This window comes from Theropithecus gelada, chromosome 1 (genome assembly GCF_003255815.1).
Source record: "Theropithecus gelada isolate Dixy chromosome 1, Tgel_1.0, whole genome shotgun sequence".
Classification (NCBI taxonomy): domain Eukaryota; kingdom Metazoa; phylum Chordata; class Mammalia; order Primates; family Cercopithecidae; genus Theropithecus; species Theropithecus gelada.
In genome coordinates, this window is record NC_037668.1 from 194,716,653 (window position 1) to 194,742,808 (window position 26,156).

The 26,156-nt window shown below is 38.0% G+C and overlaps 1 protein-coding gene and 1 pseudogene across 1 annotated transcript in view; one reads left to right on the forward strand and one right to left on the reverse strand.

Moving 5' to 3' along the window:
* The window catches only part of LOC112633660 (dimethylaniline monooxygenase [N-oxide-forming] 1), a 42,080-nt gene extending 19,493 nt beyond the window's left edge, over window positions 1–22,587 (reverse strand). Inside the window, exon 1 of the mRNA XM_025400498.1 lies at window positions 22,534–22,587. Within this exon, the coding sequence (XP_025256283.1) occupies window positions 22,534–22,587 (54 nt within the window). The remainder of the gene's footprint in view (window positions 1–22,533) is intronic.
* Window positions 22,588–25,201: 2,614 nt separating this feature from the next.
* The window catches only part of LOC112633716, a 37,212-nt pseudogene continuing 36,257 nt past the window's right edge, over window positions 25,202–26,156 (forward strand).

The following is a 26,156-nucleotide window of genomic DNA, read 5'->3' on the forward strand; positions in this document are numbered from 1 at the left end:
ACCATGCTTGTATGTATATAAGTATATAGGAATATGTATAAATACTACACCTGTAAATATGAGGCCACTGTAGCTTTCTTGTAAAGTAACACTTCGAATTGCTAAAACAAACAATAACAAACCCATTTAGAGCTTTGATGGTTTCATTCTTTATAAGCCAGTGCACCTCTGCAACAACACACTTCAACCTCAATATGTTAATATGAGAATGTATTAAAGATAGATGCTTTGAAATTTGGAATAAATCTGCAACCAAGAAGAGAACTCAAGTAGAACTCTCCAATGATTCTGTTGGCTGGTGTGTTCAGGAGTGAACTAGTGATAAGGAAGACAGAGTCATAGAACAAATAAAGCTGGTAAACAATTCTTTACTGCATTTTGAAAAATGCACAAGCACCCCTACCATGATAATTATTTTCATATATGTCCAATTTAATCATGATACGCTGAAGGAAGCACTTGACTTTCAGCTTCATTGCTGACAACCGCAGCTAACTTGTAACTATATAAAACTAGTAAGAATTATATCATCTAAAATGTGATTTGGAATTTAAGTTTTGTGTAGGAGAATGTTCGGATGGCACAGCTGCAATGATGAAAACATTTGGGAGTCTGTTGAAGATTATGGAGCTTGCACTAGAATGTAAACCAATGCACCAGTTTCTCACCAAGAAAATGTTGTTATGAATAAAGTGTCTTCTGATCTAAACAGTGTGATTAGTGATACAGTAAAAATTGTGAAATGCTTAGAGACAAATGTGTTAAATTTGAGAATTCTCTTCATTATTATGGTAATTTGCAAGCTGATAGTAAACAACTCTTGTATGCTGAGATACAATTGTCTTCCTGGGGAAAAGTTATATTGGAATTATTTGAACTATGAAAGGAACTCTTAGTATTTCTGCAAGGTAAAAAACCAATTTGTTTCCATCTTCTTAAACCCATGAATTAAAAATTTAGACTTGCTGATTTTTACAGCATTGTAAAAATATCTGATAGCTACATTAGTATTTCTAATGATTTCAATAATTCCATTTAAGAAAAGAATGAAATGCATTTTTTTAAAGGCACATAAGATTAAAGGACAAAAATGAAAGATAGAAACTTGGAAAAACAGTTTCTACAGATTATTATGACATTTAATTAATTTCACAATAATAGTCCATGAAATAATGATTCTGATATTGCTTATCTGAAAAAAAATTATCAACCTAATAGCTTAGAATTTGATAGAATTTTGGATTTTATTTTTCAACAAAAGGAGATAGATGCTTAGAGTCATGAATCTGAAATCTATTTCTTTCTTTGAAAACTAATTTAAATTGAACTTGAAATTTTAGAATATATTGTTGGAACTGGGTATTGATGGATTGAATTTGAAAATTTAGCAACACTTGCTTTATTTATTTTCAATAAAAGATTAAAATGACTATCCAGAGCTTGCTAAAATTGCTTTAATATATCATCTTCCATTCCTGTCGGTAAAGCTCTGTAAAGGTCTGGTTTCTCTACTCTGAGTGTTATAAAAGCAAAACAAAATAATTTAGATGCACATTATCTCACGGGAATAACATTGTCATAGGTCTAACTACTATTATATGAGAAAAAAGCAAACTCATTTATCACATTAATATTGATATACATAGTATGTTTTCAAAGTGTGAATACGGCATTTAATCGGAAAGGCTATTTTACTTAAAACTTACTGTTTAGTCATAATTGCAACTGACCAAAAATTACAAGTGTAATAGAAGTTATCTATTTTAATCACCTGTCTACACATTTCAGTGATCACTATTTATAATTTTTCTGTTATGCTTATTCGAATTATATTCATTAAAACGTAATGTTTGTTTGAATCTAATAATAAAAAATTGTTATTGTCTGTTTTTCAATTTTATTTTTGAATTATTTTTATTGTACTTTACTAAAATATTAATTTGATATGGACTAGAAATTTAAAAACATTTAGGAAATTTTAAAAGAAAAATTTTAATTTAAAGTTTTTAAATTAAGAAGTTTTTTCAAAACAGCATTGATTTTAAGGGGAAACTCAAAGCTTCCCTCACTCCATCTTCAGCAATGAGGAACTTTAATGTAGACAAAACAAGGAATACATGTAGCAGATACTACCATTTGCGTAGAAAAAGTAAGTCCCATCCCTTAATTTTTAAGATCAAGCCCTCAGTTACATTCTAAAATGCAATGTGCCCAGTTAAAGCATTATGTTTATTAGCCTCTCTGAAAGTACTGGGTGGCCAATGAAACGTAAGCCAAAATTGTTTGGTGAGAACCCTGGAAAACTCTCCTAAGGATATATGTGGGCAGGAGGCATGAGCCTCTTTTGGTATTTTCCTCTTTTCCCTATTTCCTGCTTGGAATAAGGGTATGATCAGTAGAGATGCAGTTGACACCAAGAGCCAATCTAGAGGATAATAACCACCATTTAAAAAAGTGTACCAAAAACATATAAAGAGTCAAAGTTTCTGAAGGCTAGGGTGATTTTATCATTGGGATCCTAAAGCAGGTCTGTTCTGAAGTGAGAGGACATCAGTGAAATAATTCAGTATACTTTTAAAATATTTATCTCTTAATTTACAACTTGGTTTTATTTTACTGATGAACCTATAAACTAGTTTCATCCAAAAAATATTTTGAAACAGTGAATTTTGCTCTAAGAAAACAACATCTATCCGTATGCTTAAAACAAAATTGTAAAAATTCTTAAGTAGGCTGAGTGTAGTGGCTCATGACTGTAAACCCAACTACTTGGGAGGCTGGGCAGGTGGAAGGGATCACTTGAGGCTAGGAGTTTGGGACCAGCCTGGGCAACATAGCAAGACCCCATCTCTACAAAAATATTTAAAAATTAGCTGAGCATGGTGGCATGTACCTACAGTCCCAGCTACTGGGGATGCTAAGGCAGGCGGATCGCTTGAGCCCAGGAACTCAAGGTTGCAGTGAGCTATGATCATGCCACTGCACCTTAGCCTGAGTAACAGAGTAAGATCTCATTTCTTATTTAAAAAATAATAAATTATTAAGTGGATTATCTGAATATTTAAAAATAACAAGTAGAATAATACTGTGATCCGGCTATTTTTCTGCAATATATTGTCTTGCCATATGGTCGTATTATATTTATTTTTTCATAAAATTGTCTTCAACCAGCCTTAATGTCTTTTACTTCATGCTTCTTCAATTGATGCGTCTCTGTAGACCATGTTACTTCTAATTGAGAAGATACTTTCCCACAGGTGCTAAGGTATCTGTAAGTTGGAGCAAATTTCGCTATATGGAGGGTATTCTACATTTAGGTTTTGTGGAATTGACCGGTGACTATCTCAGCCCATTTCACTTGTGCTATCTTTTTGTCTCCATCCAGGGTCCATTTCTTCAAAAAAACAGTTTTACAAGACAAAACGTCAAATAAATTCTCTTTAGCCATAATTCTTTTGAATTTTTTGGTACACTGAAATGTTGAAAAATCACTGACCATCTTAAAATTTTATTTCATCCTGATATGATTGTAAATTCATTTTGTGAAAAATAGAAGCTCCCTCAAAAAATTCTCAGCAAAATTGAGATTTCCAAATTATAATTATAGAATTTTAAAATTAAATCTTACAAACCATTTGAGCTTTAGTCATTATTTTATTGTTATTTCACCCTGGCTTTTGGAGGTATATATTCTAGTCTGTAAGCATTTTTTTCAATATTGCAATCTTATAAAAGCCCCAAATCTATCATTTTGGGCCCTCCATTTATTGATTCTTTTTTTGGAATAAAAATTTTTCATGAATTTTTAGGAACCAAGAAAGGTTTTTTTAAAAGCTATGCATTGGCCGGGCGCGGTGGCTCAAGCCTGTAATCCCAGCACTTTGGGAGGCCGAGACGGGCGGATCACGAGGTCAGGAGATCGAGACCATCCTGGCTAACACGGCGAAACCCCGTCTCTACTAAAAAATACAAAAAACTAGCCGGGCGAGGTGGCGGGCGCCTGTAGTCCCAGCTACTCTGGAGGCTGAGGCAGGAGAATGGCGTGAACCCGGGAGGCGGAGCTTGCAGTGAGCTGAGATCCGGCCACTGCACTCCAACCTGGGCCACACAGTGAGACTCCGTCTCAAAAAAAAAAAAGCTATGCATTTAAGTCAAGAAATTTGTAATAGATCAGGAACAAACATCAAAAATAAGAAAGAAACTACACAATGAATTATTATTCAGCCATAAAAAATTAAATCCTCTCATTTGTAACAACGTGGATGGAACTGAATGACATTATATTAAGTGAAATTAGCCAGACACAGAAAGACAAATATTGTGCGTTCTCATTTATATGTGGGAGCTAAAAAATATATAATCTCATGGAGACAGAGAGTAAAATGATGCTTACCAGAGGCTGGGAAGGGTAGTGGGGAGGAGGATCAAGAAGGGTTAGTTAATTGGGTACAGAAATACAATCAGAAAGGAAGAATAAGATCTAGTGTTTGGTAACACAATAGAGCCACTATAGTTAGCAATAATTTATTGTACATTTCAGAGTAACTAGAAGAGTGGAATTGTAATGTTTGTAACACAAAGAAATAATAAATGTTTAAGATGATAGATGTCCCAATTACCCTGATTTGATCATTATACAGTGTATGCTTGCATCAAAAATCACACATGCCACATAAATATATACAACTATTATGTATCCATAGAATTAAATAAAACAAATAAAAGAACAGGAAAATTGATGAAAGAATAGCAACCTAAACCTGAATCTGAAAAAAAAAACACTGATATAGATGAATCTCATAAGATTAATCAAGAGAAAAGATAGAAGATGCCAATAAACAAAGTATGGAATGAAAAATGGGAAAGAAATACAAGCATAATAGAAGTTTTATATACACATATATAGATATACATGACTATTTTGAATATCTATGTACTAGTAAGTTTGGAAAGCTAAATAAAATAGATACATTACACTATATTTATAAAGTGTCATATTCGCTCAAGAGTAGAGGACTTGAGTAGATAAATATTATTTAAATATACTTATATATTTAAAGGTGATCAAAGACTTATTTTCTTCAAAACCCTAGGCTCATGTAACTTTATAGGTAAATTTTACTGTACTTTTAAGAAATCAAATCTTATCATATTGAAGCTTCCCCCTAAATAATAAAAGAAAATAAAGCTGCCAAGACCGTTTTTGAAGCTATCATAATCTTGATTCCAAAACTGGAAAAGGACAGTGCAAGAAAAAAATATTATGACCCATTTTACTTTGGAACAGAAGGTAAACATCCTAAATACAATGTTAACTAACCAAATCCAACACTGTATTTTTAAAATAATCAATGTAATTAAGAAGAAATGTCCTCCTTAATGAAAGAATGATTATTGATCAGGAAAATCTATTAACAAAATTATAAGAAATCTTTGATCATCTCAAAGCAGAAAACTATTTCATAAGGTTCAATACTCATTTGTGATTTTTAATTATAGCAAATTAAACTACAAGAGGGCTTTTAAATTGAATATAAATATTCAAGTATAAAAATTTAGAACACATAGTCCAATTCTTTTAAGAACTGGAATAAGACATGGTGATTTACTTTGAAAATATTACTCAATATAGAAGTAGAAGTATTTGTCAATGTAATAAGGAGAAAAGGAGATAAAATCATCATTATTTGCAGATGATATGATTGTCAACAAAACAACCAAAACTCTTACCACCAATAAGATAATTCAGAAAGATATCGGATAGGAGACAAACTTATAAAAATCAGCAGTATTCATTGATAACAACAATAACCAGAAAAAAGTATATAGAATAACACAATTTTCACAATGTTAAGAAAAATAATCTCTAGGAAATAATCTAAGCAAGAATACACAAAACTTCATGGCCTTTAATAAGGAATAAAATAGTTAATTTGATTAAATGGAAAGAAATTTCATGCACTTGGATAGAAGGCTTTTATATTACAAATATATCAATTCTTCCTCAAGTTAATCTATTAAGTAAATGCAAACTCAATCAAAATTACTGTTTTATTTTTATGTTTTTTCTATTTGTAGTTTATATTTAAATTTTTAGAGAGGACCAAAAACCTATGAATAATTATAGCAAATTAAAAATTTAAGAGTTAAATGGTGGGATTGTCCTATCATATATTATGGCACACTACAAAGTTGGAGCAATTAGAAAATATGGCATTGGTGTAAGGTCAAATAGGTGGTCAACATCATCGATCATCAGAGAAATGAAAATCAAAACTACAATAAGATATCTTCCTTCCCCAGTTAAAATGGCTTATATCCAAAAGACAGGTGATAACAAATGGTTGCGAGGATGTGGAGGAAAGGGAACCCTCGTACACTGTTGGTGGGAATGTAAATTAGTACAACCACTATGGCGAAGACCTTGGAGGTTCCTTAAATAATTAAAAATAGAGCCATCATATGATCCAGCAATTCTGCTCCTAGGTGTACACCCAAAAGAAAGGAAATTTGTGGCCGACTGCCACAATTACTACTTGAGACCGTCACTATGACAGTTACTACTGTTACTACTTGAGAGTGTCATTACAAGACTGAACAAAGGGACAAATGTAGAAATAAAAACTTGAAGACAAAAGAAACTGTTTTAAAGGAGGGGTCCAGGCGAAGAAGGAGAGCTCCCTGCTTTTGGTGAGCAAAGGCAACCACCCCTGAGCTTCCACAGCCCTTCGTATTTATTAGGTAGAATGAGCAGGGAGGAGGAGGTAATGATTGGTCAGCTGCTTAATTGATCGCAGGTTCATATTATTACTAACAGGCTTCAGATGTGCTTAATCACAAGAAACACTGCACTTGGGGCATGACTGCCCTCAGCATTCCTTCTGGGCGGCAGACACAGTTTGTCAGTTTGCCTACATTCTGCATTCATGAGAAACAGCTCGCTGCTTACTCATATAGGCTCCAGTGGTATATTGAGTTGATCACGACCCTCACTCTTTGAGCCTGTAACAGAAATCAGTGTATCAAAGGGATATCTGCACTCTGATGTTTGTTGCAGCTCTGTTCACAATAGGCAAGATTTGGAAGCAACCTAAGTGTCCATCAACAAATGAATGGATAAAGAAAATGAGGTACATATACACAATGAGGTACTATTCAGCCACAAAAAGGAATGAGACTCTGTCATTTGCAATAACATGGATGGAACTGGAGATCATTATGTGAAGTGACAAAGCCAGGCACAGAAACACAAACATTTCATGTTCTCTCTTATTTGTGAAACCGAAAAATTAAAACAATTGAACTCATGGATATAGAGAGTAGAAGGATGGTTACCATAGGCTGGGAAGGCTAGTTGGGTGATGAGGGGGAGGCAGGAATGGTTAATGGGTACAAAAAAATAGAAAATTAAGACCTACTATTTGATAGCACAACAGGGTGACTATAGTCAATAATAAGTTAATTGTACATTTTAAAATCACTAAAAGAGTTTAATTGGACTGTTTGTAACACAAAGAATAAATGCTTGAGGGGATGGATACCTCATTCTCCATGATGAAATTATTACGCATTGCATGACTGTATCAAAACATTCCATATACCTACATTGTACCCGTAAGATTAAAAATTTTTAAATTAAAAAAATAATCAAAAGGTCAAGTAGACTGACAGAACAGAATATGGAATACAGAGACAAAGCCATTTTTACTGAGCAAATTAATGTACAATAAAGTTGATATCAGAAATCAGTGGAAGGGGAAGATAAATTATTTGACAGATATTAGAAAGCTGGCTCAACATATGAAAAAAAGTACTGAATTCCTAGACATCACATACAAAAATGAATTGTACATTAAATTAAAATTTTTAAAAAAGAATATTAAATTTATGTAGTTAATGGAAAAATGTGATTGAATAATTTAGATTAATATTTCTTAAATCATATTAAATAACATAAGGCAACATAATTGTACCTTTTTCTCTCTCTTCACACACACGCACACACACACACACACTCTCCCCATCTCTCTCTCTCTCTCATATGTATATAATTATGTTTAAATTAACACTTCCCATTCAATGAAAGACCCTTAGGAAAAGTTAACAGTGGCTGGGCGCGGTGGCTTACGCTTATAATCCCAGCATTTTGGGAGGCCGAGACAGGTGGATCACCTGAGGTCAGGAGTTCAAGACCAGCCTGACCAACATGGTGAAACCCTGTCTCTACTAAAAATACACACACACACACACACACACAAATTAGCCAAGCATAGTGTTGTAAGCCTATAATCCCAGCTACTCAGAAAGCTGAGGCAGGAGAATCGCTTGAACCCAGGAGGCAGAGGTTGCAGTGAGCCTAGATCACGCCATTGCACTCCAGCCTGGGCAACAAGAGCAAAACTCTGTCTCAAAAAAAAAAAAAAAATAGTTAACAGATGGATGAAATCATAGGAAATTATATTTCTGATGCCAAAAACTAAAATGTAATTATTTAGAATTTATTGGAAACTCTTCATAATTAACAAGAAGACAAAAATACCAAAGGTATAAAAACATATTTGACAGAAGTGGAACCCCAGAGGACTAACAAGCACATGAACAAGCTACTCATAATCATGACTAATCAGAGAACACAGGCTAGATTCGTGAGCTATTACTTATATGTATTTGATTGGCAAAAGAAAAATGGGTTGGGGAATGATTGGAATGCCAAATATTAGAGAGAATGTGGGTATATAGGAACCCTCAATACTGCAACGAACACATAACAAAGTCAACTGCTGCAGCCATTCTGGACAGCAAATTGACACTATATGCACAAGTCACCAATCTGTACCCCCATGACCTGGCAATTCTACCTAGCCATATTTACCAAAGACTACTCACTCAGGTCAATAAGAGGGCATACTGAAGATGTTCAATTCTGTGTATTCTTGATAGTGGGTGTTTGATGATGAGAAGTTTGAAACACTGTAGGTGTCCATTTCAGGAGAATGGTTAGAAAAATGTGCTGAATGAAAACCATGCAGCAGTTAGAAGTAACCAAGTAGATGAACAGAAAGCAACTTCAACAGATATACATTACCTAATGAAAAAAAAAAGGGAAACAACATGTAATATAAAAATGATCTGTCATAAAATGAGTTAGGGAGGAGTCCCTCTTTTTCTACTGTTTGGAATAATTTCAGAAGGAATGGTACCAGCTCCTATTTGTACCTCTGGTAGAATTCAACTGTGAATCCAACTGGTCCTGGGCTTTTTTTTGGTTGGTAGACTATTAATTAGTGCCTCAATTTCAGAATGTGTTATTGGTCTGTTCAGGGATTACACTTCTTCCTGGTTTAGTCTTGGGAGAGTGTATGTGTCCAGGAATTTTTCCATTTCTTCTAGATTTTCTAGTCAAAAAGTGGGTGAAGGATATGAACAAATGCTTCTCAAAAGAAGACAGTTATGTGGCCAAGAAACACATGAAAAAAAAGCTCATCAACACTGGTCATTAGAGAAATGCAAATCAAAATCATAGTGAGATACCATCTCACACCAGTTAGAATGACAATCATTAAAAAGTCAGTAAACAACAGATGCTGGAGAGGATGTGGAGAAACAGGAATGCTTTTACACTGTTGGTGGGAGTGTAAATTAGTTCAACCATTGTGGGAGACAGTATGGTGATTCCTCAAGGATCTAGAACCAGAAATACCATTTGACCCAGCAATTCCATTACTGGGTATATGCCCAAAGGATTATAAATCATTCTACTATAAAGACACATGCACACATATGTTTATTGCAGCACTGTTCACAACAGCAAAGACTTGAAACCAGCCTAAATGTTCATCAATGATAGACTGGATAAAGAAAATGTGGCACATATACACCATGGAATACTATGCAGCCATCTTTTGCAGGGACATGGATGAAGCTGGAAACCATCATTCTCAGCAAACTAACACACGAACAGAAAACCAAACACTGTATGTTCTCACTCATAAGTGGGAGTTGAACAATGAGAACACATAGACACAGGGAGGGGAACATCACGCAGTGGGGCCTGTCGGGGGATGGGGGCCTAGGGGAGGGATAGCATTAAGAGAAACACCTAATGTAGATGATGGGTTGATGGGTGCAGCAAACCACCATGGCATGTGTATACACCTATGTAACATACCTGCATGTTCTGCACATGTATCCCAAAACTTAAAGTATAATTTTTAAAAAGAGCCCAATATCACTTAGATAAATTAAAAATGCATGCTGTATTAGTCCATTTTCATGCTGCTGATAAAGACATACCTGAGACTAAGCAATTTATAAAAGAAAGAGGTTTAATTGGACTCACAGTTCCAAGTGACTGGGGAGGTCTCACGATCATGGTGGAAGGCAAGGAGGAGCAAGTCACATATTACATGGATGGTGGCTGGCAAAGAGGAAGAGCTTTTGCAGGGAAACTCCTCTTTTTAAAGCCATTGGGTCTCGTGAGACTTATTCACTATCATGAGAACAGCACAGGAAAGACCTGACCCCATGATTCAAGTACCTCCCACCGGGTCCCTCCCACAACACGTGGGAATTCAAGATGAGATTTGTGTGGGGAGACAGTCAAATCATATCATTCCACCCCAGCCCCTCCCAAGTATCATGTCCCACCATTTCAAAACCAACTGTGTCTTCCCAACAGTTCCCCAAAGTCTTAACTCATTTCAGCATTAACTCAAAAGTCCACAGTCCAAAGTTATTTGAGATAAGGCAAGTCCCTTCTGCCTATGAGCCTATAAAATCAAAAGCAAGTTAGTTACTTCCTAGATACAATGGGGACACAGGCATTGGGTAAATACAGCTATTCCGAATGGGAGATATTGGGCAAAACTAAGGGACTATAGGCCTGATGCAAGTCTGAAATTCAGTGGTGCAGTCCAATCTTAAAGCTCCAAAATGATCTTTGACTCCACGTCTCGCATCTGGGTCATGCTGATGCAAGTGGTGCATTCCCATGGTCTTGGGTAGCTTCGCCCCTGTGGCTCTGCAGGATACAGCCTCCCTCATAATCATGACTAATCAGATTATGCCTGATTAATCATATATGTCTAAGCATGACTAGCTGCTTTCATGGGCTGGCATTGAGTGTCTTCAGCTTTTCTGTGCATGGTGCAAGCTGTTGGTGGATCTACCATTCTGAGGTCTGGAAGATGGTGGCCCTCTTCTCACAGCTCCACTAGGCAATGCCCCAGTAGGGACTCTGTGTGGGGCTCTGACCCCATATGTCCATTCCACACTGCCCTAGTAGAGGTTCTCCATGAGAACCCTGCCCCTGCAGCAAACTTCTGCCTGGGCATCCAGGCATTTTCATACATCCTCTGAAATCTAGGCAGAGGCTCCCAAACCCCAGTTCTTGATTTCTGTGCACTTGCAGGCTCAATATCACATGGAAGCTGCCAAGGTTTGGGGCTTGCACTCTCTGAAGCCATGGTCTGAGTTCTACACTGGCCACTTTCAGCCACAATTGGAGTGGCTAGGACACAGGGCACAAAGTCCCTAGGCTACACACAGCACAGGTACCCTCAGCCCAGTCTACAAAACCATTTTTGCCTCCTACGTCTTCAGGCCTGTGATGAGAGGGGCTGCCATGAAGACATCTGACATGCCCTGGAGACATTTTCCCCATTGTCTTGGTGAATAACATTCAGCGCCTCATTATTTATGCAAATTTCTGCAGCCTGCTTGATTTTCGCCTCAGAAAATGGGATTTTCTTTTCTATCACATCATCAGGCTGCAAATGTTCTGAAGTTTTATACTCTGCTTCTCTTATAAAACTGAATGCCTTTATCAGCACCCAAGTCACATCTTGAATGCTTTGCTGTTTAGAAATTTCTTCTATCACATACCCCAAATCATCTTTCTCAAGTTCAAGGTTCCACAAATCTCTAGGGCAGGGGCAAAATGCCACCAATCTCTTTGCTAAAACATAACAAGAGTCACCTTTGCTCCAATCCCCAACAAGTTCCTCATCTCCATCTGAGACCATCTCAGCCTGGATTTCATTGTCCACATCATTATCAGCATTTTTGTCAACAAGTCTCTAAAGAGTTCCAAACTTTCCCACATTTTCCTGTCTTCTCCTGAGCCTTCCAAACTGTTCCAACCTCTGCCTGTTACCCAGTTCCAGTTGATTCCACATTTTCAGATATCTTTTCAGCAGCATCTCCTCTACTGGTACCAATTTACCATATTAGTTCATTTTCATACTGCTACTAAAAACATACTGAGACTGGGCAATTTACAAAAGAAAGAGGTTCCATGTGGCTGGGGAAGCTTCACAATCATGGTTGAAGGCAAGGAGGGGCAAGTCACATCTTATGTGGATGGTGGCAGACAAAAAGAGAGCTTGTGCAGGGAAACTCTCATTTTTAAAACCATCAAATCTTGTGAGACTTATTCACTAGCATGAGAACAGCACAGGAAAGACCAGCTCCTATGATTCTATTACCTCCCATCAGGTACTTTCCACAACATGTGGGAATTCAAGATGAGATTTGGGTGAAGACACAGCCAAATCATATCACATGCCATGATAAGTACACAATATATATTTTGCAAGAACATATTAAAACCGTTATGCGCCATCTGAGAATGTTTGTCTATGTGTAGAGAGAACAATGGGAGTGGGATATAGGAATTTAAGTGTGGATGTGGGAAAAGTGTTCCCTTATACACTGCTGGTGGGAATGTACAACCACTAAGAAAGATGGTATGGAGATTTCTCAAAAAGCTAAAAGTAGATCTACCATTTAATCTAGCAATCTCACTACTGGGTATCTACCCAAAGGAAAAGAAGTCATTATGTAAAAAAGACACCTTCTTGTGCATGTTTATTGTGGCACAATTCATAATTGCAAAGTTATGGAAACAACTGAAGTGCCCATCAACCGATGAGTGGATAAAGAAAATGTGATGTCTATATACCATGAAATATTACTCAGCCAAAAAAAAAAAAAAAAAAATCATGTCTCTTACAACAACTTGGATGGAATTGGAGGCTATTATCCTAAGTGAAGTAAATCAGAAACAGAAAACCAAATACCACATGTGGCTTTTAAGTGGGAGCTAAGCTATGGGTATGCAAAGTATTCAAGAGGTGTACACAATTCTACCTATTGTGTACAACGTACACTGTTCAGGTGATGGGTACACTAAAAGCCCAGATTTCACCACTATATAATTTATCCATGTAACCAAAAACCATGTGTACCCATGAAAGTATTGTAAAAAAAAAAATTTTTTTTTGAGACGGAATTTTGCTCTTATTGCCCAGGCTGAAATGCAATGGCACTCTCTCGGCTCACTGCAACCTCCACCTCCCAGGTACATGTGATGCTCCTGTCTCAGCCTCCCAAGTAGTTGTGATTACAGGCATGTGCCACCATGCTGGGCTAATTTTTTTGTATTTAGTAGAGACGGGGTTTCACCATGTTAGTCAGGCTGGTCACGAACTCCTGACCTCAGGCGTGTGCCTGATTACAGGCGTGATTACAAGTGTGTGCCACCACACCTGACCTGGAAAAAAAAATTTAATAAGATAAAATAAAAACTTTTAAAAGAAATTAATAAACAAACAATAAACAAAACAAGAAAAGACCCGTGAATGGACTCATGATGGTAAAGTGCCATGAACTAAGAAAAGCAATGAACTTTTTTTTTTTTATGGAGTCTTACTCTATGGCCCAGGCTGGAGGGCAGTGGCACAATCTTGGCTCACTGCAACCTCCACCTTCCAGGCTCAAGTGTTCTTTCATCTCAGCTTCCCAAGTAGCTTGACTATAGGTGCCTGCCACCAGGCCCGGCTAATTTTTGTATTTTTTTGTAGAGATGGGGTTTTACCATGTTGCCCAGGCTGGTCTCGAACTCCTGGGCTCAAGTGATCTGTCCACCTCAGCCTCCCAAACTGTTGGAATTACAGTCATGAGCCACCATACTCAGCCAGCAGATGTTTTTATGTTTGTATGCATCAATGCACCTGAAGCAAAAACAAAGAACTATATAAAAGAAAATGAAGGAAGAAAAGAAGGGATGGAGGGAGGAAGAGAGAGAGAGGGAGAGGGCAACACAGGAGCATCAGGGTGTGACTCAGATAAAATGTAAAGGAACTGATGGCAAAGACAAGTTCTGCTTCCAGCTGTCGGGAGGGAAGAGGAATTCTCTTTGATTCCTTCCTTTTCTCACAAAGGTGACATTCAGGATAATGAGTGGGCCACATTCAATGTGTCTCTACATATATTTTCTTCTAAGGAACAAGGCCAATTATGAGAAAAGCATTTATCATTTGTAGCCTCCAATATTTTGACACCATCCCTGTATTTTTATAGTTCTCCACCGCGTTCATCTTGCCTTTCACAGGAAGATGTCAGAACATTCATTTTCTCAGTTCACTTGCAGCTAGGCTGTAGACATGTGACCTGGATCATCACTCAGTCATACCTATTTGAGATTTTAATTTGGTGACTATATTAGTCAGAGTTTTTCAGAGAAACAGAAGCAACAGTACATTGTGTATATATACATACATGTGTTTATATACATACATATATATATTATATATTTTTTTTAAAAAAGAGAGAGACAAAGATTTATTATAAGGAATTGGCAGCAGGGCGCGGTGGCTCATGCCTACAATTCCAGAACTTTGGGAAGTCAAGGCGAGCAGACCACTTGAGGTCAGGAGTTCAAGACCAGCCTGGCCAATGTGGTGAAACCCCATCTCTACTAAAAATACAAAAATTAGCTGGTCAGGGTGGCATGCACCTGTAATCCCAGCTACTTGGGAGTCTGAGGTAGGATAATTGCTTGAACCTGGGAGATGGAAGTTGCAGTGAGCTGAGGTTACGCCATTGCACTCCAGCCTGGGCAACAGAATGAGACTCCATCTCAAAAAAAAAAAAAAAAAAAAGGGCGGGGGGAATTGGCTCATGTAATTCTGGAGGTTGACAAGTTCCAAAATCTGCAGTCAGAAAGCTGGACACCCAGGAGAGCTGATGATGTGGTTTCAGTCTGAATGCTGACTGGCTCAAGACCCAGGAAGAGCCAATATTTCAGTATGAGTGGAAAAAGAAAAAAAAAAAAAACAAAACCCTATGTCTCAGCTCAAAAGCAGTCAGGCAGGAGGTGGGATGAATTCCTCCTTACTCCTGGGAGGGTGAGAGTTTTGCTCGACTCAGGCCTTCACCAGATGGGATGAGTTCCCCCCACATTGGGGAAGAGGATCTCCTTTACTCAGTCTGCTAATTCAAATGTTAATCCCATCTAGAAAACCCTCACAGACCTTCCCAGAATAATGTTCCACCAAATGTTGGAGCACTCATAGCCCAGTGAAGTTGACACATAAAATTAACAATCATAGAGAGCAATGTGAGGAAGAGTATGCATGAGAAATCAAGCACCTTGGTGATCACACAGATGATGGCATCTGCTTCTTTGGGGCTAGCAAGGGAAGACCTTCTAGCATTCCATTGCTCATCATGGGTAGACACTATGGTGGTGGTGTTGAGAGGTGGCACCGGCACTGCTTTGCTAAAACAGATCTATAGCATGGTTGAGCATGGTTGGGCATGGTTCCTGGCTGGGCTATTATGTTCCTAGTTTGGTTCTTCAGCCCTCCCAAATCTCTGTGAGTGCCCTATCTCCTTTAATACTTACAAGGAATGACTTTTTTTCCTTTGTAACTAATAATCCTGATTGATACAAGCCCACAAATACCACTTTCAGGTTATAACTTTTTGCACTGCACAAATATATATTAATGCAAGGCACTGCACTATATGATGGGAGTACAAAGGCAAAAGCCTTCCTGCTCTTTCTGGCATTTGAGTGGGGCAATGCCAGTTATCTAGGATAGAAAACCAGATTGGGGTCAGACCATGATAAGCAACAACTCTATGGACAAAAGCCATGTGCCAAGAATGGTAGAGCAGAAAAATGGAGGGTCTTCCTCCTTAAGTCATCACTGAATCTTCTTTAAGTTACCACACTGCCCTGGATTGCTTTTCTTCAGATTATCTTAAGCGCAGGGGGAAAAATACAACTCAAACCCCTTTTCTCTATAGCAGTGGTTCTCAGCCAGGGACTATTTTCCCCCAAAGATACATTTCTATGAGACATTTTTGGTTTTTACGACGAGGGAAGTACTACTGGCATCTAGTGAGCAGAGGCCAAGAATGATGCTAAACATTTCACAACGCACAGGACAGCCCTTCACAATAAGGAATTATCTGGTTCAAAATTCCATAGTGCTAAAGTTCAGAAACCTTGCTTTATAGCTATGCCTTGTCAGGTTCTGTGTAACTAACAACAGAGCACAATCATATCTGATATGGGTAGGAAGTATTGTAATTCTCATTTTACATATGGAAAAACTAATGTATGGAATTAAGTAATTTGCCTACATCATTGTGGCATAGGCAAATCTCTCCTAGGCTTATTTCCCTATCTATGGCAATTTACATTTTACCTGGCACATCGCTATCCCACTAAGGCTTTACTTCTCAGATTCTGTTTCAGCAAAGAAGAGCCATGTGATCAAGTGCTGGTTGAAGGGCTATGACCGGAAATGATTGATACAACTTCCTGGTCATGCCCCTTAGTGGTAGAAATATGCCTTCCCTTCCTTCTCCTGTCTACTGTCTAGAATGCAGACATGAGAGTGTGAACTGGAGCGGCCTTCTTGGAGCAAGAGTTGGAAACAGAATTTTGAGGGTGGAAAGGCTATTTGAAAAAAGAGATCCTGCATTCCTAATACTGGTAGAGCTTCCATAGCAGTTCTGGACCATCTACCTGGAATTAACAGCCCAAATCACCTCACCCAGAATTTTACGTGTTATATAAACTAATTTCTAACTTGTTTAAGGCACTGATTTTTTTGAATCCCTTTGTTATAGAAGCCATACCTGTAGCCTAATTAATACAGATACACAGTTACCAAATGGAGGACTGGAATTCAAACCCAAATGCACCTTCATGTGCATGGAACCCATGCCCTTAACCACTTGAATTGTATAGAACCCATTGTATCTCTTTGTCTTCCTCCTTCCCACATCATTATCCTATCCCTGCCACAATAACCTCTCTTTATTACTGATTTAGGCATTCCAACAAATCTACTGCCTCTGCCCCTTCCTCACTCCAGCCCTGCACAGAGTAAACTCTAACTACTCCTACAGGAGCAACATCAGAAACTCTAAAGAATTCTTTCTCCATTGACTTTATCAGCTATTGTTCCAGAAGTAGTGAGCCAGATCCCAGTAAAATGAAGCTGTTAGACTGAATGATATCCAGGATCTGTTTAGTACCCAGAATATTCTTATCTTCTCAGGTAATTTCTTCTTACTCTCATAGGCAATCAGGGGATGCAAAAAAAATATCATACAAGCATATGTCACTCTTTAGCTAAGTAAAACCTACAGGCCATTTCAGGTTCATATGTCATGCTATGCATACTTCCCCAGAGGAGAGGATATATTTTATTTTAAATACATAATTTAGGACTTACACCTGAAAATATGACTGATGGGCTTCCCTTTCACAAGCCAAAACTATTTCCAAAGACGGCGTGTCTCATATTTCCCAGAGGACGAAGTGAAGCAGGCTAAAATGAGTTAGAGTTCTGATGGGAAATGGGGTGTGACAGACCTTTTTCACAGCAGATTTTTACTTTAAATGAACATATATGTTTTAGCAAGTCAGTGACCCAAAGAATTATCCTCCAAGGTATTTAGTATTTTCAAGGCAAAGGCATATATTATCTGTGTATAAAAGACTGGAGAGAAGAAAACTAAGGTCTCAGAATGAAAAATCCTGAGAAAGGTCATACTCAGTGTCATAGCAGTGTGGCACAGGTTTCTTGGGAACTGGATTCAGGTTTATACAATTTAGAGATTATCTAATATATTTCGTATATCATTAATATGTATTAGGCATTTAATGTAGGAGCAACACTGAAATCCAAACTTAAGAAAGAGAACGATCAAGCAATGTGATTTTCTTTACACAAAGGTCAGTGTAGAGTTCATTTTGATGAGTTCCCCAATGCAATTCCAGGTTGGTATTCTATTTAGAATGCTTTTGGTTGCAGGAAGCAGAAAATATGCAACTATGAGTGGCTTAAATGTTAAGTAATGTTGAGGTTCTCACATGACAGGAAATCTTAAGGTAGGACAGTTCTGGAGTTGATCTATTCAAAACTCAGGCAGGTCATCAGGAACCAGATGCATCTGTCTCCCCTCTGCTGTCTTCAGCATACTGACACTCCTGGTGGACCCAAGATGGTCAAAGCAGATTAAAACATGAAATGCTGATGACAGCATGGCGACAGACATGCCACAACCTCTCACTGTGTCCTTAAAAAAAAAAAAAAAAAAAAAAAACAGGATGCCCTAGAGTAGACTTTCCTTTAAATATTACTGGCAAAATTGGTTTTATATGCCCATTCCTAAATGAGCTCTTAGAGAGGGGAATAGGATTACTATCTTTGCTTAGACTAATACAGATTGCCTTTGTGGATCAGGGAAGCTCAGCTTTCTCTAAAATACAAGGCCACCAAATATCTAAATTAAAGGAATTATATTTTTACTGAAGCCAAAGAGGAAGATTGGCTATTGGATAGGGAACCAATGATGTCCTTCAGGTTTTGCATTTGTCTTAAATACTTTCAAGGCAAAGGCATACATAGAGAGAGGTTTATAACATCTGCATATATAAGGCTGAACAGAAAACAGTTTAAAGATCCATAACAACTTGGAGTGAATTGAAAGTGGCAAGTGGGTGCTACTGCGAAATGACCATGAACACAAAGCACAAAGTCAATATTACAGTGTAAGCATAAGAGAGGATAAGTTAAAAAAAACCTGTGGTATTGTAAAGTGAGAACCAGATTGGAAATCAGAATTGGAAGCAGCCCAAGTTCTGCCCCTTGCTGGTGTTATGGCTTTGGGCACACATAAATTTCCTTAACTTTAGTTAATTAGTCTGTAAAAATAAATAAGGTTGCTTGCCTTGAAGGGTGTTTCTGAGGGCCAAATGAGGTAATGCAGTCATTTATTCAAGTATTATTTAATAAGTGCTTACTGTGTATTATGACACAATCTTTGCCCTAAAGAAGCACAGCTTAAAGGGCCAATGCAAGAAGGAAAGTGGCAATGACAATACATTGTTCCAACAGGGCTGAGCATTTTGGGTTGTGGGTAAACAGAAGAGAGCCCTCCTCACTCAATCATGATGTGTCCAGAAAGGAGTCCCAGAGAAAATAACATCTGATCTGAGAAAAGAGAGAAACAAGGAGCAGAAATTAGGTAAGTGAAGGAAGGGCAATTCAGGCGGAGAAAGGGGCATAGAGCGAGACAAAGAGAAAGAGTGGTTTAAGAATCTGTTAATAAGTGCAGTATAACTGCATTTGAGAAGGTAGCATAAGTTTGGGGAAATCATTAAAGACAAGACCAGAGAAGTTCACCACAGATCAAAGACTGATAAGCACCTTTTTTGTTTTTTGTTTTTGAGACAGGGTCTCACTCTGTCACCCAGGCTGGAGTGCCTTGCCTCAGGTGATCCTCCCACTTCAGCCTCCCAGGTAGCTGGAACTACAGGCGCACGCCACCATGCCTGGCTAATTTTTTTGTATTTATTGTACAGACAGAGCTTCACCATGTTGCCCAGACTGGTCTTGAACACCTGGGCTCAAACAATCTGACTGCCTCTGCTTCCCTAAGTGGTAGGATTGCAGACATGAGCCACCACACCCAGCTGTGATTAGCATTTTAAACCTCTTTAATTAGGGGGTTCAAAATTTATTCTATTTGTCATATAGAGTCATCTAAAAAGGATTTTAAGCAGAAATTGCATGATCATTTTTTCTCTTTAGAAAGATGACTCTGACTTTCTGGCAGAGACTATTTGGTTGTTACACAATATGTATTTTCTCACACCTTCCTTAATAGTAGAAATAGTAATTTTTAGTTAAATCCACAGGCACTTGAAATAAGCCCCACATTTGACAGGCTTTCATAGCTAAGTGTGGCAGTAGGACTAAGTAAAGTCTGATGAGCTGTAAGCAGAACAAATATGTTTAACTTCTAGGAGGTTAACCCTTTCTTTGCCATTTCCCCTCTTGCTAGTTGACACAGTGGTTGTGATTGTCGTTGCTCAATCAAATGCTTCGGAACACATAGAAAAATTCACATGTTAAAGATGGCAAAGTAGCAAGGTAGAACAAACTTGGGTCCATGCCAAGGAACTCTACTTTTAACCCTGGACCCACCTAACTTCAGACTTCTTTTGCATGAGAGAAAAATAAATTTATATCTTGCTTATTTTAATTTTATTTCTTAAATAACCAGACCTTAATTGATATAGAATGCATTATGCAAAGTGAAATGAATGGCAGCAAAATTGGACATCCCAGTTAGAAAAATGATGCAAGTGAAATAATACCAGTGAAAAATGATAGTTACTTGAAGTAGGAAAGTGAGAGTTAGCATTCACAGAGGCTAGTCATTTATGGGAGGTGGGAGATAACAAAGAATGTTGACACTATTGATATTTTAGGCTGGCAATCCTTTGTTGTAGGGGGATATCCTGTGCATGGTAGGATGTTTTGCAGCATCACTGGCCTCTACCCACTAGATGCCATTACTACCCCACCCCAGTCATAACCGTAAAAAATTACTCCAGACAATACCAAATGTACCCTCAGGGATAAAATCACTCCTGGTTGAGAACTATTGATATATGAGAAATTTTAATGTTTGTAAGTGAGACACTTGCATGGCATCCCTCTGGCCTTAATAATTGTTTCAGGAATTGGCACATAACAGATAATTCACACCAAGAAAATGTGAAAGGAAATTTCTGAGACTTTGTAGGAAAAGTTTCTATGTTTCCAAAAAACCTGTAAGAAGGGATGGCTTTCCGTCTTCTGAATATTGTTTGTGTGCCAAGGTGAAGTCAGGACCAGCTGCAGCCATCTTGTGCCCAGTTGATTCATGTAAGAGAGCAGACCTGTAGCCACAGGATGGAATGATGTCTGATCAGTTTTCTATCCCTGGTATTCCAGTTAAGTGAGCCAAAATTTCCTTCATAATTTAATCCAGTTGGAGTTGGGTTTTCTTGTACTTATAGTCAGACTTCTAACCTACCCAGTGACTTTGGCAGACTGTCATGGCTTGAGAATTAAAGGGGAGGTGAAGAGTAAGAGAGTAAGACCATAGTTACAAATAACTTATTGTATATTTCCAAAACAACTAAAAGACAAGATTTGAAATGTTCCCAACACAAAGAAGTGATAATATTTGAGGAAATGGATATCTCTACTACCCTGATTTGATCATTATAGTTTGTGTGCATGTATCAAAATGCCATGTGATCCCTGTAAATACGTACAACTATTACATATCTATCTATTTTACAAAAGTTTAGCAGTGAAAGAAGGATACATATAAGGCAGAAGATGGAGGTGGAGTTTGACAGAGGCTTATTTGCTTATTAAAATATGTGGAGGACTTGAGTCTGTTTAAATGATAATGGGAAGGGGTCAGTAAAAACAGAAATGGTTGTAAATAGAGCAAGGATGAGAAAAAAATTCGGTACTGCAAAGTCCCTGGGGAGTGGGGAGCGAGGGAAGGGACAAAAAGGATGAAACTCCAGGAGAGGTAGAATGACTCATCATGAGTCAAGGGAAGAACGTGTCTCCCATGCTGACATCAGGGATGGAAAAGAAGATGCAGATACATTTGTAATGTAGATGCAAGATGTTAGAAAAGTTCTTTTTTTGATCATTTCAATTTTTCTATAGAGTAGCAGGTAAGGGGGAAGAGGATGTAGATCAAATGCATGGAGAAATTCTCAGAAACTCTAAGGAGCTGTCCAGATAGAAAATGCTCTACTTAATTTACATATATTGGAGCTGTTAGCAGGTGACTGGTATCACAACTATTGGACAAAGCAAGTTCTTTTCATTCTTCACCCTGTAGAAGGTGCCCTAGAGACAGGTTAAAACAGAGATGCCTGAGATGATAATCAACATAAAATAGAGATGCCTGTGCTTTACATACTGAGAAGTTGCAAAGGTCAAAGGGGGCTCCCAAAACCAAGGCTGCTTCCTCTTGATGACCTATGTTGTCCATTCTAAGCCTGTCTGCTGAGATGGAGTTCAGAGCTGGGGCACTCATTACGGCTATTGTTCATCAAACAAATGTGAGAAATGGCTATTTAAAGTCCATTTTAACATGGCTTTCCTCTCAAACCTCTTGTCTGAACTTTAATAATAGAATGTTTGGAAATCGTTAAGTAGTTGCCTTGACTTGTTTAATGCGATGGCCATAGACATTTCATCGAGCTGACATAGGATTTATGTCTCAATAACACAATAACATTTAGTGAGCACTGTAGTTTCAGAACGATTTATGTCTGATCTGCAATTGGAGAATGATTTACACTCAAGTGAGGGGCAGAGTTATGAGAGACTCTGCTAAGACGCCCTGTATCCTGTTGCTTACCTGCTTGCTTTCCACTAGAGGTGGAGGGAGATGGCAATATTCACTCTCTGACATGTTTCCTTTATGGCTTTTTCGTTAGAAAAAAAATGGAAGTCTGAACTTGCTAGCTTATCTCTGCAAAATGTTTCCAATTACTCTGGTTCCTATTAGTTTTTTCCGTAAACTCCAAATTGGTCTGGGACAGCACCAGGGTGAAAGCAGTCACAGGAACTCCACACCAGACAAGACTCTTCAGTTTTCCCATCGCTAATCTGGCGTTATTGAAGGGACCATGGCGACGGCCAAGTTTTGCACATCTACTTGTAGATCATTTCAGTGCCAAGGTCACTGGATGTTTTTTTCAAGCCTCCAGTGATACCCACAACAAATAAACCAGTGGGTCCTCAGGATCCTAGGGAGATCACAGTCAAAACGGGATGGCCTCTTGGAAACCAAGAGGCAGAAAAAGCCCCAGGGTTGGCTCAGATCATGGTGGCATGCCTGAGATGGCACCCTGGCTGTACTGTTATCTAGCTCTGCAACACTGGCTTGTTGCCTAATCTGTTTGTGCCTCAATTATCTCATCTATAAATTGGAACAATCGTACCTAATTCAGGGAGATATTCAGAGAAAATGTGACTAAGAATATCCAAAATGCCAATAGTGGGATCGTTAGAGAGAAAAAGGAAACAAGTAGTGCCAGGAAATGAACAATCATCTTGAAAAGGAAAAAGAGAATTGGACTTATTGTTAGAATTCTGGGTTTACATTCCAACTCTGTTTTTCATTAGCTATAGAAATGATAACTGGTATGCCATGCAACTGTTACGAGAAGTACATAAAAAATCATTTGTGAAAACACCTAGTAATCACAAATATTGAAGGTATAAGAATTCTCTTCCTTCTTTCCATGCAAGCAAGAAAGTGGATGAGCTTAAATCTTGATTATCAACATGTTAGGTCATAAGGACGATGTCTGTTTTGTAGGGTAAGGCTGTCCTCGGACAAATTTGTGAAGCAATCATAGGTTTCCTCTAGCACCTTCCCACTTTTCCTGCTAGATCTTTTTCTCCAGTCAGGAGCAGCTACTTTCTGACGCCACATAGATTTTCCTTTTCAAATTGTTGTCATAGGTAAAAAACAATACTTACTTCTTGACAAATAATGGTAAAAAAATTGTACAAAACAAGGGTACTGGAATTTTAATACAAAAACTCCAACAGACAAAGAAAAACTGTAGAGATTCACAGGGCACTATAATGATAAAAATGACATTTTTCAAAGGCTTTTTTTGGATGCAAGCCCTTTCAAGCCTTTCCATCTTTTCCACAATATAATGCAGTCTAATAGCCTGAGCTTTCTGTTTTCCACATCCTTCTCTTTTTGCCCAAGCCAGTTCTCACCAACCTGCTCTTTCTTTTTCTTTTTCTTTTTTTTTTCTTTTTTTTGTTGTTTTGGGTTTTTTGTTGTTGTTGTTTGTTTGTTTGCGACAGAGTCTCACTCTGTTCCCTAGGCTGGAGTGCAGCGGCATGATCACGGTTCAACGCAGACTTGATCTCACCTCAACTTCCCCAGTAGCTGTGACTACAGGCACACACCACCGCATTCGACTAATTCTGTATATTTTGTAGAGACAGGGTCTTCTCATGTTGCCTAGGCTAGTCTCAAATTCCAGGCCTCAACCAATCCTCCTGCCTCGGCCTCCCAAAGTGTTGGGACTATAGGTGTGAGCCACTGTGTGGCGCCCAACCTGCTCTTTTCTTGTGTGGTCCTATCAGCCCTAGTCTTTTTGTAATTGGTTCTGTCCTTCAGTGTATCTGTCACTAAGCCATTCTAAGGGCTCTCACCCTGGACAGGAAGGATGATGACTTCATGTTGTCATAGTTTTTTTTTCTTCTTTTTCCTCTGCTACACATTCATTACCATGAAAATAAATGCCCAGATCGGTTCAAATTTCTCACAATGAAAGCACCTGGATTCTTGGTGCTTTCTATTACTAGTTTAAGAAAAATCTGCATAAGCTATTGAACTTGAATTTTATTCAAGTATTTGTTTTCTAAACAATAAGGAAATAGGAAGTGAAAACACACATGAGTTTCAAAAAAAATGCCTCAAAGTTGCCCAATCATTCTTTCTCAAACGATTTTATTTCCTTTGGATCTGAGGAAAAGTAAATAAATTATAACTGATTTAGTTTAAGAAAAATTGTTGAAGGTGAGAAAAATAGATTAGTAAATAGATCCAGAGTTGCACTATTTCTTCAATTTGATTCTGCAAGTAGTTACTTACCACATACGTGAATGTTGCTAGGTATTGTCCAGGGCACAACTTAGATCTAGCACCTGCTCCCTGAGACAGCACACCCTCTGCATATATGCTATTGAGTTTACCAGACTGTATTCAAATTACCTGTCTAGGTTGTCCATCTGTCTCCACTAGTCAGTGAGCTACTCCAAGGGAAGAGTGTGACTTAGTTATCGTTGTGATTCAGATGTCTTCTATCCTCTGTTGACACCTCAAGTCAATTTTGATGCAGATTTCAATACTACTTAATATCCTCCAGGAACAAAAGAAAAAAGCACCAAAAGCATTCTTGAACAATAGAGATTTTGGTGAAACTTTTGTAAGATTATGTTGGGGGTTTAATGTCATAATCCCCACAGCAACCTCTTAAAGCTTTTTATCAGACATGAATTTTCTCCCAATTCCTCTTGTCTCCTCGGAGAGTCAATGCAGTAGTTATGTTAGTTCAGCAGGTGAAGTAAATGAGGCCTCAGATCCCGTCCTTGCCACCCTTTCCAGGTACACAGCCCAAGTGTGGGCGGTAGCCACCCAGAAGCACCAACTTCTTTTTTCCTGCACATAGGCACTGTCCACTTTGCAAACCACATGCCCCTAGGAGCTACTTCTCACCTGAACAAGAACTTTCTTTTTCTACTTCCTATGAAGCTCTAATGACTTAGAGGCCGTAATTCTTCTCCACCCTCTGAAATTGCATTTGTCCTTTTTACGGTGTTCAACTCCTTTCTTGCCCTCATACCCACCCCGTCTGCTACCCTGCAGTCAGGCCACGGTGAGATTACCAATGAGAATGAATTTTTATTTTTTGTATTTGATTCTCTGGAGTCCTGACAACACCAGGCACATAGTAGGCTCTCAGTGCATGTGTGTTAAACTGAACTTCATTTAGAATAAAAATTTTAAAAGTAAGAAACAAGTATAAAACATTACTAGACCAATGCCAAAAGAACATCAGAGATAACAAATGTAAAGTAGTCTTATAATAGAAAGTGGTATCACTTTTAAGTCAGTAGGAAATAATGTGTCTGGGCCAAATTTGCTGTGGTATCAACATAATTCTCACTAACATCCAGTTTTAGCATGTGAACAATTTATCTTTTTTAATAGAAAAATCTATAAAAATACTCTCTTCTTAACTGCCAATAAAATTTAATTCAGGGCAATAGAAAATGGAGAAAGTTTGTTCGCCATTAGTGAAATGTTTGAATTATAAAATGTCTTCAGAGAAATACAGTTGTGTTACTTCCAATTACTGGGTGACATCTAATTAGAAAAACAAAGTTTTGCCAAATGGAGGAACTTTAGTAATCTGTTTTAGTGAGTACATAAAAGTTTGTGATTAA